This window comes from Diabrotica virgifera, chromosome 1 (genome assembly GCF_917563875.1).
Source record: "Diabrotica virgifera virgifera chromosome 1, PGI_DIABVI_V3a".
Lineage (NCBI taxonomy): Eukaryota > Metazoa > Arthropoda > Insecta > Coleoptera > Chrysomelidae > Diabrotica > Diabrotica virgifera.
Window position 1 is genome coordinate 159,922,701 of NC_065443.1, and position 18,891 is coordinate 159,941,591.

Below are 18,891 nucleotides of genomic sequence, written 5' to 3' on the forward strand. Positions count from 1 at the left end.
TAGTTTTTCACTTTAGGCATTTTTAAGAATCACTCGATAATACAACACTAGCACCTCACTTTATTGTATGTTTCTGAATAATGACAATTATTGAATGGGAAATATTTCTTGAAGCTTGAATAACCTTGAGGTGACGGCATAACATAAATTATGATGAATCGTAAATCATAGTCGTAAAATAAATGGAAATACGCATTGCCTGGAACCTAGAAGCGGTCCTAAAGAAAGAAAAATTTACCTGCTATTCAATTTTGATGGTGGGTTTTCCCTAGGTCTGCGACGATTCTTGTGACATCAACAAAAGTTTCGCTAAAATTTGTTAAAAATATGCCAAAATATGTCAAACGGTTGAAAATATGTTCAAACCATCCAAATATGTTTAAAAAGCGAAAATATTCCAAATATGTAAAATTAAATTAGTGTGAAACGCCTTTAATTGTTATAATTCGTCCACATCCTGAAGCGTTTGATTGTATCTTTGATGGTTATCGATATGCAAAAAACATATAATCCGATCTTTATTAATAATATTTAAAAACTTTAATATATTATATTATAGTATACATTTTATGAATCAGTGGAAACGATTAGGTATATTTAAATTTGGTAAATTATAACTCCACTCGACCAGAGCACGACCACACAACTCAAAACATATTAAATTACAATGTTAGAAACTTTAACAATATTTAAAAACTTTAGTATAATATATTATAGTATACATAATATTATTATGAATCAGTAGAAACGATTACTTTTAAATTTGGTAAATTAAACTCCGCACGACCACGCAACTCGAAACACAAGTACACAAATACGGTTGCGTGAAGCGTGGCTCGAAGTCGTGCAATTTACGAGACTCGCTCGAACTGTAGATCCTTGTCTCATCTCCTGGCATCCATCGGTAGTGGTGAAATCTTAGTGGAACTGCGTCGGTATTGATGCATCCTCGGTCCTTGCCGGCGAGCTGAGTTCGTATCTAGCAAGGCCAATTGCTACAACTGTAAACTTTTAAATAAATAGTTTTATATAAATTCAAATCTCTAGTTTTATTTTAACACGTTACAGTATATAATATAATTATTAAACTCGTTAGATTTAATTATTTACGATTTCTTAAATACATAACATGTTGCAATAATTCGAAAATAAAAACTAATATAGCAATAGTTAAACCACCAATTAAAAATATAAAGCAACTTCTTACATTGGTTAGAGTTAATTTATGATGAACGGGTTTATAAACCTCGTAGTTTATTCTTTCATATATTAAAGTAGCGTTATGAAACCATTTCTGTACCAATCCTGCTTCTTGAAATGCTAATATCCAATAATTTATTTTAGCCAACAATGGATGATTTTTCCTTAAAAGTATGTGAGTGGTCATATACACCAACTGAAACAATAAGATCATGTATCTATAACTGAACTGGAAACATTAAAAGTTAATAAAACATGTATATTCTGTCAAAAATCCACTCATACACATTGAGGAACGCCAGATGTATTTTGTTGTAATAAAATGTATTTTTCTAGTAATTTGCAAAGTTACGTCGACAAAATAGATAACAGAAGAGGTCCAGGGAGAAGGAGACACTCTTGGCTCCAAAACTTGCGGTAACATTTCGGATTGTCATTTGCCGAACTATTCAGAGCTGCCGCAAATAAAGTCAGAGTAGCCATGTTAATTGCCAACGTTCGGAATGGACAAGGCACATGAAGAATAAGAAATAATAATCTCAACTTTTGGTGAAGTATTTACTACTGCTAATATAGAGCTAGAGTGTGTAATGAAACTGTTTTTTTTATTTGCATTTTGCATGTTTAGTAAATATTATGGCGTGTCCGCAATGGTAAATTTTTCGAGAGTATTGAACTAATGATACGTCGCAAGAATTTGCGTCGCAAGAGCTTGTGTCGCAAATTTTTACCAATGAAAACGCGGTGCTCAAATCATTTGATCTTCGCTCGAAAACGATAACCGATGGAGCGTGGGAAGAAGAAAAATTTAAATTTTATGTTTGTTTCTAACGTTTCGATTACTACTCCGGAAATCGTTTTTAAAACAGATAATTTAAAAAAGGAGTTTTTTTAACCTGTAGATGTTGAACTATTGGCGCTTTATTTTACCAATTTTAGAGATGAGTTTCTTGGCCTTAATCTTATAGGATTATAACTATGTTTTAAGTTAAAAATTGTGGTGTATTAAGTTATGACTAAGTCGTAAAAAAAGTCAGCAAAAAGAGAAAAACCTAAGTAGCAAACCTTATATTACTTAATGAAGAAAACATATAGCACATCCATCAACATAATGCAGCAGGTTCTGCTTTCTGCTTCAAAAAGAATAAGTCGGCAACAAGAACAGACCAGCATTAATGGATGACTAGGTCAGAGATACATTATATCATCATCATCAGTGGCGTTACAGCTCTATATGGGCCAAAGCCTTCTTCAGAACAATCCTCCATTCGCCCATGTCTCTGGCAACTCTTCTCCATGCTCTAATTCCAATAGATTTCAAATCATTTTCTAGGTTGTCTTGGTACCTAAGTCTCGGTCTTCCTCTTGTTTGTTGTCTTATCGGCCCTCTTCGGTCAAAACCTTTTCTGACTGTGGCATCTTCCTCTCGTTCGATTACATGACCTATCCATCTAAGGCGTGCTACCTTAATGAATTTTACAGCGTTAGGTTCTCCAAAACGTCTATACAACTTAAAGTTGTAACGCCTGCGCCACAAACCTTGATCTTTTATGCCTCCATATATTCGTTTTAGTATTTTTCGCTTAAAACGTTTTAGCAGTTCTTGGTCATTCTGTGCAAGTGACCTAGTTTCTGAACCATATGTGAGCACTGGTATTATTAGTGTTTTGTATACAGTCAGTTTAATTTTCTATGCATTTTTGTGGCCATCTGTCTTTTAGAGCCCTAGTAACACTTACTGGCGAGCACTATTCTTCTTTTAATTTCTTCACTGACATTGTTATCTTTAGTTAGCAGCTGGCCTAAGTATATGAAGGTGTCGACACCTTCCAGTTCTAGGTCATCAATTATTATTCTTGTAGGTGTTGGGTTGCTTGACCTATTGCAACACATATATTTGGAATGAGTGAGAAATAATTTCGACCACGTCCAAGTAATCTGTTAACCGAGATACACTAGTACCAATCGGCGCCGCTAGGAGAACACTCCAATAATGCGTCGCAGATTACTTACATGAAACGGGGTCATTTTGTACTCTAAAACCGAGTAAGGTATGACAAAAAAAATAATCGTTTCGTTTTGATTCAATTCGAGTCTCTTGTCGTCCTCTGACATCTGATGTTTCGGAATCTATTCCTTGTCAAAGAGGCTTTACAAGAAGACTGAATTAAACCATAACGAAACGAAGAGGAAGTACAAATATAAAAATAATTGCACCGGAGTATGGTTAGACTGTCCTCCAACGGGGAATGATGAAATGAGTGAACAAATGATTGCACTTCCTCTTCGTTTCGTTATGGTTCAATTCAGTCTTCTTTTAAAGTCTCTTTGACAAGGAATAGATTCCAAAACATCAGATGTCAGAGGATGGCAAGAGACTCAAATTGAATCAAAACGAAACGATTATTTTCTTTTTGACATATATTTGGTTTTTTGAACATTTATATTTAGTCCCATTCTCTGTGCAGATGCTATTAATGACTGAAATGCTTCAGTTAGAGATTCTGTGGACCTACCTATGATGTCTATGTCATCTGCGTATCCAACAATTTGTACTGATTTGTTAAAGATAGTACCATTCGTAGTTTTCTGGGACTCTCGAATTATTTTTTCTAATGCCATGTTAAATAAGAGACACAATAGTCCATCTCCCTGTCTTAGTCCATTTTTGCAATGGAAGGGTCTGGAGAGATCGTTTTGGATTTTTATCATGCTCTCTGCACCTGTGAGTGTAAGTTCAGTTAATTGGACAAGATGAAACGCTATTCGAAATTCTACCATAGCAAGTAGAAGTTTATTTCTATTAACGGAGTCGTATGTGGCTTTGAAGTCAACGAATATGTGGTGGGTGTCGACGCCGAACTCTAGGGGTTTTTCAAGGATCTGCCTCACTGTAAATATCTGGTCCGTTGTTGATTTATTAGGACGGAAACCGCACTGATATCCTCCCACTATTTGTTCAGCGTAGGGGAGGAGTCTTTTGTACAATACGTTGGACAACACTTTATATGCCATATTGAGTAGAGTGATGCCTTTATCTCTATAATTATCACACACCATCATGTCTCCGTTTTTGTGTAGAGGACACAGTAAACCTAACTTCCAGTCTGTGGGTGTTTCTTTCTGTTGCCAGATTGCAGTTATAGTCGGTTCGCTAAACTCAGACAAAACTGGCTAGAGATTTCAGTCGGTAATTTTTTTGTTTTTTGCCAATTTAGCAAAAATTGCCAAAATTACAAACTATTTAGTAATTATTTTTTGCCAATTTTACCAAAATTGACATAATTATTTACTAAAATCACTAGCCAGTTGTGTCTGAGTTTAGCGAACGCACTATATCAGTTTTTTGCATGTGTTTCAGGAGGGTGTGGCCGCCGTTTTTGAAAAGTTCGGTAGGGAGATTATCCGAACCGGGGGCCTTATTATTTTTCAGTGTTACGATGGCTTCTCTAATTTCTTCTTCGGTGGGGAGTGGTTGCCGATCATCTTGAGTCATTTGAAACATGGGATCCTCAATCTCCCCATCTTCATGATTGCCACTAAGCAGTTCTCCAAAATGGTTCTCCCATCTGTTTAGTATCTGTTCTTTGTTACTAATTATCGAACCGTCCCTATCTTAAGAGGCTATTATTCTGGGTCTGAATTCTTTTCTGCAGCTGTTTATCTATTGGTAGAATTTTCGTGCGTCTCTTCCATTGTGGTAGTTGACAATTTCGTTTAGTGTTCGCGTATTCGTATTGTTCTTTCTTTTTTCTTCTAAACATTCTCTTTTCTTCTGTTCTAAGATTTTCCTAATCTTCTAGAGTTGGCAGTGGCGGCTCGTGGCCTTAAAGACAGGGTCGGCAAGGCTTTTTTTTGTCTCCTCATATAGGTATACCATCAAACTAAAAGGCTTAAATCATCATAAGAGAATTTGTTGTTTTTTGTTTTTTTTTATTTGATGTACTTGACGTTCTCTCTTGTTTCATGGTGTTTCCACAATACGTGTTGATTCTTTTGAGACAAGATAAATCCCGTTTATTTGAGGCAGAAATTGGTGGTAATAAGAAAATTGATGAACAGTTTGTTGTAAAGGATTGTAGTACTTATTACATATAATTATACATACATATCGTCCCTTAGCTAACAACACCGCATAAGTAATTTTTACCAACTTTACAGGAGACGAAAAAAACTAATTTTTGAAACACCGCCTAAGTTTAAAAAAATACCGTTAGTAAACAACGCTTAAGTTATTTTATTATCATTTCTTTCTATATTAATACGCGTAAATGAATAAATATTACTTTATTATATAGCTTGTCTCTTAACCATCTATAAAAACTTCTTGGTTACTAGACTTTTCAGCAGTAAAACTCACGTACAAACATATAATCACAGAGCGACTTGTGCGGTGTTGACCATGATACAGGCTGACGACTTGCGCGGTGTCACTACTTTTTGAATTACGGCATCTGATTGACTGAAATCTAAATCATGTGACAAATGGTTAGATGCGCAATGAGCAGACCTATCCAACGGTATGTATATGTCAACACCGTTAATTTTCGACTTGAGTGGCGTTGTAAGCTAAGGGACGATATTTTGTAACTTATCCCACTTTCTGAAAATATTTGGATCGGTATAATTTTTAAGTACCTAACTTGTAATAATAAATATCTTGGAAATTCTTTGGCGAAGGTAACTTTTAAATTTTCAATCGTCAACGTGGTCAAAAATTTTCAAATCTTCAAAATTCGAAAAACGAGTATCTATTTGCATATAATAGTAGGTATCCAAAATTTCAAGATACACCTACTCGTTTTTCGAGATATGTATCATGTCGTTGTCTTTTTTGGGATGGTTCGGAAATATCAAGAGAATCCAAAACGTCACTGCGTATAGGTATATTGGAAACTACTGTCATTACGAGAATCTCTGAGATTTTGCACCAGCTTTCGCATTCTATTTTTGGAATAAATAACCTCAGTTGACTAATTTTGAACAACAATGAATATCTTGGGCAAACTCTGTCTTAAAAATATTTAAAAGAATATTAAAAGAGTAATTATTTAATAAAGTTCTCAAACCGATTGCTTCACGGATCGAGGTATCGCCACTTTTAAAATCGTCGCCTTCCATAATAAAATCAAATACTTCCAAAAGCTGTTCATGAAAATCTGCTACAGATATTAAAACTACCAGAGATAATCTGCTTAGATAAAACTAACCTGAGATTTAAAATTTCATTGCGTCTGACAAACTGTTTGCTTTTTTTCGAAACAAATTTGTTCTAAACCAGGTGAAACAAATTTTAGGTGAGCTAAACTGGCAAGAAAAGACGATAGTCTTTATTTTTTTACATGTATCATGCAAAACTAAATTCATAAGTTAAGTTGGTAAAGTAGTTTTTGAGTTACAATGTCTACAGGCTTTGAAAAAGCAGTTTTGAGAAAAACGCCTTTTTAAAGTATTGTCAACTTTAATTTTCAATTTTTTTTGTCTGTCAAATCGTAAAGTGAAGCACACCGGAATATGTTTTTGAATCGCGGAGTAATTTACAAAAGAAAATGAGAACAGCTGTTGACCGTTTCTCACTACGCTCAAGCGCGCTGGCGCGAAGATGCTGCAAAGCGAGTCGAAGTTAGGGAGATAGAGTTGAAAATCCTTATCTTCGACTCGCTTTGCAGCAGGACAATAGAATATGCAGTCCATTTAAGACGACAAAGGGACTACTACAGGGCTGCTCCACATCCCCTATTCTGTTCAAAATTTTCCTGGAAAAAACCCTGAAATCATGGAAAAAAAGTGCAGAGAAATGGGTATACCGGTAAGGAACGAATATTTATATCCTAAGTTTTGATGGCGACTAAATAGTGACAGCCAAAGACTAAAATGACCTCAGTTTTATGATTAGGAAACTGGAACAGGAATATACAAAGAATGGGATGGAAATAAACATAAAGAAAACTGAATAATCTGAATAAACCTAACAACGGAGAATACAGAAATAAAACAACTGGAAGTAGACAAAGGTAAACAAATCAGTGGAAGAGATAGGTAAAAGTATTTAGGTTTGATAATATCGAACAAAGGAACAACTGAAGAAGATATAAAAAATAGCCTAGGACAACAAGAGACTGCATGCGAAAAGTGAACCCGATACTGTGGGATAAGAACATCAGCATAAAAACAAACAGAAGAATATATAATACCATGACAAGAAGTATCCTCACTTATGGGTGTAAAAATTGGACAATAAATAAAAAAACCAAAAATAAAATAAGAGCAACAGCGATCGAATTCATAAGGAGAAGCTGCAGAGTAACAAGGAGAGATAGAATAAATAACATAGAGATTAAGAGATGATAATAGACTACATCGAACCGAAGAGATTAACTTGGCATGGACATGTCAGAATATCAGACCAAAATCGTTGGATAAACCGAATAACAGAGTGGAGCCCGATAGGAAAAAGGAAGAGAGGCAGACCCGAAGATCCTTCAGAGATAAAGTGTACGATGTAATGGAGAGAAGAAATCTACAGGAAGGGGACAGGCAACACAGAAAGAACTGGAGAGAACGGTTGAGTAAAGGAATACAGTGAAAACGGTGGAAATCCTTAGTATATATAATATATAACTAATACGCACCGGATCATCAAACATAACTTCAATGTCTTGAAGATTTTTGACTAAATTCAGATGTCTACGTAAAATGGCTATTCCATATTTCGGTTCTTTAAAAAAACGTTCAAGTTCTCCTACTGCGTTTTCCGTTTCAATCCTTTTTTCTTTTATCTTATTAAAAGTTTCTCTTCCTCTGGGCCGAACCATTTCTTCTATACTGTGTTCACTTAGCAGCATGTAATCTGTCTTAAGAAATTGTTCCACATTTTTTATTTTCGGGCTCAATACAGGACGCGTCAAAACTGAGCTAAGTTTTGTTTGATGAAAACAATTTATGTGAAAGCAGTAATATAAGATGAATATTAACAGCAAACTCGATTTAATGTCTTTTACTTGCCTAAACTGCAACTGAACTATTACAAGAAGTTTGTAGATAGTAAATATCGTCTCCTCTACTGAATTTTTATTAGTTATCTTCCAAACTATAATAAGAACTATAAATGTGACAACAATCGGTATATATAAATTCCATGCAAAAACCAATACCATATTAGGCTCAATTCTACTTCTTGGTGGCAAAATAATTACGAAGTTATTTATAAAAGCTGCAACTGAATATTCGCACTGATAGCTGGTAAGTCGTGATCCATAATAGGAACCATACAAAGCGGCATCCAAGTCAAACTTTTCTAAATAATAAACAAGGAGATCAAAATTTCCATACTTAATAAAATGTTGCAAGTAATCGGGATACTTTATTACACTACTTATATTCAGATTTATCTTCTCTCCTAGGGTATCTATAAGTGACGTTGTAACGCCAGTGTTTGTTTTGTTGTCATAAAATAATACGTATGGACAATTTGCAATACTAAACTTACAATTATCAAGTGTGTAGGGAATTTTTTTAATAAATGGATTAATTCTTTTTGTTTTTACAATATTTATCGTTTTACCGCAATTACTTTCGGTTGAGTATGGATACCAGGTAAAAGATGTCTTAAAATTGGTAAATATAACAGCGTTATAAATATTTACTTCCCATAGTTTTCTAAAAGCTGCAATAGTTTGTTGTTTTCTTATATTTTCAAAAATTACTAAAAATTTTGATGAACTGCTCCAATTTCGAGATCTATTGAAGGCATTCAATGTTCCTATGAATGAAAAAATTGTTCTATCTATAAAAATAAAATTGCTATGTGCCTGTAAAATTGTATTCATACGATCAAGATTTGTTATAATTTGCGTTGCTACTTTTAAGGAAAAAGGAATATCATCAACATAAGTTGTGTTTGAGACTATTGTTACAGATTTTCCACTAAAATACTTAAAGACAAAATTATTGACTTTCTCATATAATTCATATTTGGGTATAGTTATATTCGAGATTGTTGTAGAGACAATGATCATGAACACAAATATGTTTATGTGCATTGAACAAAATATTTTGAATAAATCGACTAACCGTTAGCAGAGTTAAACATATACAGAAGTACTTAATGTTAAAAATAAGTAGTATACATGCTATTTGATAGATTGTAGCTCATTAGAAATATGCCGCTTGGAACTAATCAGCGGAAAATTCATTTCACAGCTTTATTATTGGACATAAATCTGACAGGGTAATTATAATTTGTCTTCTTTTTATCAGTTTTCTGTAATAGTGGAATGTATTTTGGGTTTTATTTTAGAGATTCATAAAACCTTCTGCGACACATCAACTTTTAAACTTAATTCTCTGAATAAAATATGTATTAGATCAGGTAGATAAAATAAACCTAATCGTTATTTGACGTCTAGTTATGTATCAAATATGTTTTTACTAACAGTCAGGCAAGATGAAGATGTTAATAAAATATTTGAAATTACTGACATCATGGGTAGCAGGGTGGAAGTAATTTCTTTAAAAACCAATAAACTTGTACCACAATGTAAACGGTGCCAGGCTTATGGTCATATACATAAATACTGCGCTAAGGAACCAGGATGTGTCAGATGCACTAGCAAACATCTAACAGCAGATTGTAAAAAACCTAAGGATGACAAACCTAAATGTGTACATTGCGGAGGTGAACATCCAGCTAATTATCTAGGATGTGTCGTTGCAAAAGAGATACAAAGACTTCCACAAAAGCAAACCAAAAAACATAACCCATGTCGGCATCCACAACGAAATGCTATTCCAAGAGTAGAACATCATAGTGAAGAAAAAACACAAAAGAAAACATATAGCGAGATTGCAAAAAAGAAAAATAATTGTAATGAAAAATAGTCAAAAAAGAATATGTAGCTACTGAATTACTATTGCAGCAAATACTAGACAGAATAAATCAAATTGATAACAGAATCCTTAATTTAGAAAGACGCGCCCAAAGGGCGATACCATAAAACAAAAATGGCTAAACGACTGCGCATTATGCAGTGGAACGCCAATGGACTCCAAAACCACCAACAGGAATTGCAAATAGTCCTTGACCTTGAAAAAATAGATGTGTGCCTTATATCCGAAACACATTTTACTAGAGAATCATATATCAGATTCCGTGGCTATAAAATATACCAAACAATACACCCAGATAATATAGCAAAAGGGGGTAGTGCGGTTATTATAAAAGAAACCATTAGATATTATCAAGACACTGGATACCAAACAGCAGAGATCCAAGCCAGAGCTGTCAATGTAACAATGAAAGATTACAACGTTATCATTGTAGCGTTGTACTGTCCTCCCCGACATGCATTAGAAGAAGAAAATTATACCGAATTCTTGATGAATTACGGTAAAAGGTTCATTATAGGAGGCGATTTTAATGCAAAACATGTCCAGTGGGGCTCCAGATTAACCACAAATAACGGTAAAGATCTACTCAAAGCAACCAAACGATTAAAGTGTGATGTTTTGAGCACAGGCACCCCAACCTATATTGGCCGACGGACCCAAACAAGTTACCTGATTTAATAGATTTTTTTGTCATAAAATGCCTTGTGTCTAATGTTGTACACGTCGAAGAAGCATTGGACATGAATTCGGATCACTCTCCAATTCTTCTAACTCTCAGTGATACTCTCATACAGAAAGAAAATCCACCACAATTAACAACTAAGTGTACAGACTGGACTAGTTTCCAATTACAATTAGAAAGGACAACTGATCTCTCTGGCTCATTAAAAACCCCCGAGGAATTAGATGAAGCTGTAGAAAAAATTACGAATAAGATCTGCAAGCAGCTTGGGATAATTCACCAACTATTATCCAAAGAACTAAAGGCAACAATTATCCTAAAGAAATAAGGGATATGATAGCCGAAAAGAGAAAACTACGACGAAATCGGCTCATGACTAGAAATCCTGCAGATAAAATTTATTTTAAACAATGCCACAGAAATTAATGTGACAAATCAAACGCATACAACAAGAGTCCATAGGGGAGTACCTCAGTGTAAGGATGGCGGTTGTTGATAAAAAACCTGTTTTCGGTTATACCGGTTTTTCTTAATTACGGTTTAACCTAACAGTTATAACCGGTCAAAAAAACCGGTTTTCGGTTTTTTGAATTATTATCCAATATCCAATAGGTGACAACGTTACATTAAATTGCATTTTAGTTTGCGATACTCCATTCGAATCGAAACCAATATTATCCAAATCGATACTATCGATATCGATACCAATATAATCAATCGATATATAAGTACTGTTGGAAAGTGGAACTGGATGTTCGAACTAGCCAATCGGGATCGAAAATAGAAATCAGTCATCAGAAGAGAAGTTCGCGGGACATAACCTAAGGCAAAAGGATGAAATGTGGACTAAGGTGATTATACATAGGAGACCGTTGAACCACAAACGAAAAAGGGAAAGGCCACAAATGCGATGGGCAGATTCACTAAAGAAACACGGCGGGTCAAAATTGGTGAAAAATCTTCAAGGTAGAGAGGTTCGAAGGAAGGAAGAGGAGGCCTATATCCAAGGATGGCTGTTTAGGGCTGATTAAAGAGATAGAGACTAGGTAAGGTACTCGGTTTCGGTACTCGGATGTCAGCAGCTATTTTTAAAAGCGGATGCCAGTTCCCAATATATGTGGAGGAAATAATTTGAAAAACAAATATTTTTGGAGGTAAAATAATAAAATAAACTAACGCAATGAATATTTTGGGCCAAATTAAACCAAATGATTGGAACTACATTTTTCATGTAGTGAAAATATATAGCTATTTATAAGAATATAAAATTATTATGAAGTAAATTAGACTAAAAAAAATGCAAAATTAAAAATAGTCAAACTTAAATTAAAACACATAATGAATCAATGTTATTCTAAAATGAACGTATAATCCTAAATTTTTTTTCAAATTTGTTAAGTTTCTGTAAAAAAAAATAATTCCTTTTTACGCAAGATACGCAAGGCTGAGTTTATAATTTGATGATAAAAAATGAGTTTATTCCCGTTTGTGTACACCACTGTATAGTGTCTAGCATTATAACTAACTTGACACACTGCTGACAATGCACAACTGATTGATACTTTATTTTATTTTTAATAGGATTCTACAATTCAACATACCTGCTTATTCTCAAGATCATCAAAATGGCCAATTCAGCCTATCACATTAAACACATTTCAGTGAGTGTAAGAGTCATTAACTAAAATAAAAATTAAAGAAATGAAGAATGTTGATGAATTTAAAACAAATAATCTTTTTTCTTCGACTTCATTATTTTTCTCAGAAGTATAATAACTTCTCCGGTTTTTCACCGGTTATTAATTTAAAAAGGAAAAACCGGTTATAACCGGGACAAAAAAACAACCGGTAAAACAGTTATTAAAAAGTAAAAAACCGGTTTTAGGTTATAACCGGTAGGTTTTTCCCATCCGTTCCTCAGTGAACTAAGCGCTTATAAAGCGACAGACTAATCTCTGTGGAAAGCAGCTAAACGATTTAAAAGACATTATACAAAATCCCCTATTAGGAATAGCAATGGTATCTGGGCTTGTAGCAATGAACAAAAAGCTACAATATTTGCAGATCACTTAGAAAATACATTAAAAACACAAGCTCTTCAAAAACCAATTGAACTAAATGATGAAAACACAAAAATCAACACTGTTACTCCTAATGAATTAGAGACAGAAATAAAAAAACAATTTGAATCCGAAAAAGGCGCCTGGCTTTGATCTTATTACTGGTGAGATTTTAAAGCAGCTGCCGAAGAAAACCATTATAAAACTGACCTACCTTTTCAACGCTTCATATAGACTTAAATATGTTCCGAAGTTGTGGAAAGTGGCAGATGTTGATAATTATAACTAAACCTGACAAACAACCTCATCAAGTAACATCGTACAGACCAATATCACTCATCCCTGTGATAGCAAAACTCTGATTAAAATGAAAAATGCTCCTAAAAAGGCTAAAACCAATAATGGAAGAGAGACAACTAATCCCATCCCACCAATTTGGTTTTAGAGAGAGCCATTCTACTATTGAGCAAGGGCATAGGATCACCGACATCATAGAAATGGCACTGCAAGAAAATAAAGTTTGCACCACTGTCTTCCTGGATGTGGCCCAAGCATTTGACAAGGTATGGCACAAAGGATTAATGCATAAACTGCGCTATCACCTACCAGAACAGTACGCCCAACTCTTACAATCATATATAACAGACAGATGCTTCACAGTAAAGCGGGAGGAAACATACTCTGATTTGAGACAGATTAGAGCTGGTGTTCCACAAGGAAGTTTCCTTGGACCAGTTCTGTACATTTTATACACCAGAGATATCCCTCAACTACGTCAAGATACTATTGCTACATTTGCAGATGACACAGCAATTACCTCAGTTGTAAATAATCATCAAGAAGCGGTACATAACCTACAGAACTCCATAGATCAGATATATAAATGGAATAAAGCATGAAGAATCAAGTTGAATGAAACCAAATCCATACATATTGATTTTACCAATATAAGGAGGCAATAAATATCAATCAGAATAAATGATATCCAGATTCCATATGAGAATACTGCAAAATATCTGGGTATCACTCTTGATGCAAGACTCCGGTGGAAAGCACATATTAAAAAGAAAAGACAAGAGCTTGGAATCAGATATAAAAAAATGTATTGGCTGCTCGGACGTGACTCCAAACCATCAATCCATAATAAGTTGCTACCCTACAGTCAAATCCTCAAGCCTGTCTGGAGTTATGGCATACAACTATGGGGGTGTGCCAGCGAAAGTAATATACAAATAATTCAACACTTCCAAAACAAGGTACTAAGGAACATCTTAGATGTCCCCTGGTACATTAGAAAAAGTATCCAGGATAGATCCACAATGATCTGGGGATTGACACCGTTGGACAGACTATATCTAAACTAGCCCGGAACCACGAAGATAGGCTCCATCGTCACGTGAATTTTGAGGCCCTCCAGCTACTTGACAATACGAACCAGACCAGAAGACTTAAGAGAACCATATGAGCTAGTGTAGTGCGCATAGTGCGGTACTAAACCATATGAGCTAGTGTAGTGCGCATAGTGCGGTAGTGTACACATTAATAATTGCAGTGTAAATAGGCGATATGCTAATATAACCTAAAGAAATACTGATGAGTAAGACTTAGAAAAATGTAGTTAGGTTAGGTTAGAATTAAGTTACTCATTGTTCCAATAGTGAACAGATTGTAATGTTACTCCGAGTGGAACATTAAAAAAAACTTATGGGTGTAAAAATTGGACAATCAATCAAAAAACCAAAAATAAAATAAGAACAACAGAGATCAAATTCATAAGGAGAAGCTGCAGAGTAACAAGGAGAGATAGAATAAATAACATAGAGATTAAGAGGAGAATGGGAGGGAACTCAGACATAACAGACTACACCGAACCGAAGAGATTAACCTGGTATGGACATCTCAGAAGATCAGACCAAAATCGTTGGATAAACCGAATAACAGAGTAGAGCTCGATAGGAAAAAGGAAGAGAGGCAGACTCCGAAGATCCTTCAGAGATGAAGTGGACGATGCAATGGTGGGAAGAAATATACAGGAAGGGGACTGGCAAGACAGAAAGAACTGGAGAGAACGGTTGAGTAAAGGAATACAGTGAAAACTGTGGAAATCCTTAGTATATATAATATATAACTAATACTCACCGGATCATCATACATAACTTCAATGTCTTGTAGATTTTTGACTAAATTCAGATGACTACCTAAAATGGCTATTCCATATTTCGGTTCTTTAAAAAAACGTTCAAGTTCTCCAACTGCGTTTTCCGTTTCAATCCTTTTTTCTTTTATCTTATTAAAAGTTTCTCTTCCTCTGGGCCGAACCATTTCTTCTATACCGTGTTCACTTAGCAGCATGTAATCTGTCTTAAGAAATTGTTCCACATTTTTTATTTTCGGGCTCAATACTGGACTCGTCAAAACTGAGCTAAGTTTTGTTTGATGAAAACAATTTATGTGAAAACAGTAATATAAGATGAATATTAACAGCAAACTGGATTTAATGTCTTTTAGTTGCCTAAACTGCAACTGAACTATTACAAGAAGTTTGTATATAGTAAATATCGTCTCCTCTACTGAATTTTTAGTAGTTATCTTCCAAACTATAATTAGAACTATAAATGTGACAACAATCGGTATATATAAATTCCCTGCAAAAACCAATACCATATTAGGCTCAATTCTACTTCTTGGTGGCAAAATAATTACGAAGAAATTTATAAACGCTGCAACTGAATATTCGCATTGATAGCTGGTAAGTCGTGTTCCATAATAGGAACCATACACAGCGGCATCCAAGTCAAACGTTTCTAAATTATAAACAAGGAGATCAAAATTTCCATACTTAACAAAATGTTGCAAGTAATCGGGATACTTTAATACACTGATATTCAGATTTATCTTCTCTCCTAGGGTATCTATAAGTGACGTTGTAACGCCAGTGTTTGTTTTGTTGTCATAAAATAATACGTATGGACAATTTGCAATACTAAACTTACAATTATCAAGTTTGTAGGGAATTTTTTTAATAAATGGATTAATTCTTTTTGTTTTTACAATATTTATCGTTTTACCGCAATTACTTTCGGTTGAATATGGATACCAGGTAAAAGATGTCTTAAAATTGGTAAATATAACAGCATTATAAATATTTACTTCCCATAGTTTTCTAAAAGCTGCAATAGTTTGTTGTTTTTCTATATTTTCAAAAATTACTAAAAATTTTGATGAACTGCTCCAATTTCGAGATCTATTGAAGGCATTCAGTGTTCCTAGGAATGAAAAAATTGTTCTATCCAGAAAAATAAAATTGCTATGTGCCTGTAAAATTGTATTCATACCATCAAGATTTGTTATAATTTGCGTTGCTACTTTTAAGGAAAAAGGAATATCATCAACATAAGTTGCGTTTGAGACTATTGTTATAGATTTTCCACTAAAATACTTAAAGACAAAATTATTGATTTTCTCATATGATTCAAATTTGGGTATAGTTATATTCGAGATTGTTTTAGAGACAATTATCATGAACACAAATATGTTTATTTGCATTGTACAAAATATTTTGAATAAATCGACTAAACGTTGGCAGAGTTAAACATGTACAGAAGTAATTAATGTTAAAAATAAGTAGTATACATGCTATTTGACAGATTGTAGCTCATTAAAAATATACCGCTTGGAACTAATCAGCGGAAAAGTCAAGTCACAGCTTTATTATATGACATAAATCTGACAGGGTAATTATAATAAGTTGTCTTCTTTTTATCAGTTTTCTATAATAGTGGAATGTATTTTGGGTTTTATTCTAGAGAATCATAGAACCTTCTGCGACACATCAACTTTTAAACTTAATTCTCTGAATAAAATATTAGATCAGGTAGATAAAATAAACCTAATCGTTATTCAACGTCAAGTTATGTAGGTATCAAATGAAAGGCCTCAATTAATGGATCAATTTAGGCGTATCCAATTTTATCAGTGACCATTTCCCACATTATTCGAATAAGAACCACATATACCTATCTCTAAAAAATAATATAGTACATTATACATATACCTACACTTACATACTAATTTCGTAATAAGCAGTGCCGGATTTAGGGCACTTGCGGCCCTTGGTCAAATTACCTCGAGCGGCCCGCTATAACTTCACGAATATGTAATTAAATCATAAAGCACATTTGATATTATTACATAACGTTTATTTTAATTTTACTTTTTACAATTAGTACAACATACGAAGCATAACATAAATAAATAAAAATACCACTAATGTTCTATTTGATTACGGTAGGTACATAAATAGGTGCAAATGTTGTATTCACTAATTAAATAATCTTGGTTTACAAAGGGTACCCCCGTTAAGATAGGCAAAATGCCCTCACTCTCAGAATTCAATTTTTTTAATTTTTTTACGTTCTGTGCAATTAAAAAATGAGATAACGCAGATTTTTAGCTCGCCACCCCCCTTACTCCTCCCCCCACAGCCAAAAACGTAGATTTTTAGATTGAATTTTTTTTAGTTGGGTTGCAATTGATTTAAAAATTTCAAAAAATTCACGCGTGTAGCTAAAGCTTTTACAAAACATGTCTATTTTTTATGGACCCTTAGGTCGAGTGTACATAACCTCAAATTTTTTTTTAACTTTTTCAAAACCTATAACTTTTTTTTCAAGGGGGCTGCAATTTTTTTTGAATTTTGTGTATTTTATCAAAAGCTATCTCTCTGATTTTTTTAGGAAAACTGTTTTTTTAGGGGGTTTTGGGGATTTTCTCCATTTTATAGACTGCAACATACATCAACTCAAATTTTTGTTAATAGATTACGTATAAGTTGAAATAACTGAGTATATTAGGATATTCAAAAATTGGGCGCAACACTTTTAAACCCCCCCAAAACCATGTTTGTTTAAAGTTTTGTAGGATTTTTGCGGGTCTAATTATATTTTTTGAAGTCCATACAGCTTGAATATTTTTTTTTATTTTTTACGTTCTATATGATTTTAAAAATTTAGGACTCATCGCAATTTTATCCCACTTCCCCTATTCCCCCTCCCCCACAGCCAAAAATATCAATTTTTCGATTTTTTTTTAAGTTGGTTTGCAACTAAATTATGAATGTTGTTCTGAAGCTATTTATTTGTGGCATTTTTGTAATTAACTATTCTAAATGGGAAATAAGCCACAATTTAACTAAAAAATGATTTTATTTTCCATCTGTAATGCGATAGAGAGAATTCGATAATCTGTGACGCACTGAAAAAATGGTTTGGGACGATCTATATAAATAAGTCAGATTAAATTAAATTATTAGAAGATTTTTTTACCAAGCAACATTTTTGTTTAATTTATTAATATTTTATATTTTGACCACGACGTCCGTGGTGGACGTCGAAACGTTAATAATAGTTATTTATGATATAAGTGTTAAAAGTACCCGTTTAAGGCACGCATGTGCATGAGGCACATGAGTGCCTTAAAAATGTACTTTTTAACACGCATATCATACAATATTTTTTCTACAAACGTAATTATAGGACAATATCTATAAAAACTTTTACTTGAACGTGACTGACATTCCATTTTTATATTTTTTTGACATTATATCAAAATTGTCTATACGGTCAATACGAACTGCAGTGCCTTAAAAATATTTTAAAGCACTAGTGTCTTAAAGTAGCATTTTTAACGCACGTATGGAGTGCTAAAAATTGCACTTTTAACACGGTTGTAGAAAAAATCATTTTTTAGTTAAATTGTGGCTTATTTCGCATTTAGAATAGTTAGTAATTATTAAATTATAAATTACAAAAAATTCACACGCACAGCTGAGGCTTTTACAGAACATCTATTTTTATGGACCCGAAGGTCGAGTGTACATATTATAACCTCATTTTTTTTATTTTTTAATAGGTACGTACCTATAACTTTTTTTGGCGATGGCTGCTAATTTTTTTTGTGTTTAGTGTATTTTACAAACCATCAACGTTTGGCTCATAATGCAAATAGTCCACGCTGTATGCTTGTCCCGTTAGGTAAATTATTCCGATTAATTTTTTTGCA

At 33.8% G+C, this 18,891-nt stretch overlaps 1 protein-coding gene across 1 annotated transcript; it reads right to left on the minus strand.

The window, feature by feature from the left end:
- Positions 1-918: 918 nt before the first annotated feature.
- LOC126891854 (uncharacterized) lies at positions 919-15,590 on the minus strand. Its single transcript, XM_050661182.1, has 3 exons — positions 14,971-15,590; positions 1,208-1,396; positions 919-1,008 (listed from the first exon to the last, which is right to left on the minus strand). Exons 1-3 carry the CDS (start codon positions 15,493-15,495, stop codon positions 919-921), a joined length of 804 nt encoding a protein of 267 aa, XP_050517139.1. The 5' UTR covers positions 15,496-15,590.
- Positions 15,591-18,891: the final 3,301 nt, after the last annotated feature.

Excerpts from the sequence above, each read along its gene's own strand:
- LOC126891854 (XM_050661182.1), bottom strand. The coding sequence starts at position 15,495 with ATGGTATTGGTTTTTGCAGGGAATTTATATATACCGATTGTTGTCACA. Across the intron at positions 1,397-14,970 it reads AAGTTATGTATGATGATCCG|TTGGTGTATATGACCACTCA; the intron begins GTGAGTATTAGT and ends TTATTGTTTCAG. Across the intron at positions 1,009-1,207 it reads ATAAATTAACTCTAACCAAT|TTTACAGTTGTAGCAATTGG; the intron begins GTAAGAAGTTGC and ends TTTATTTAAAAG.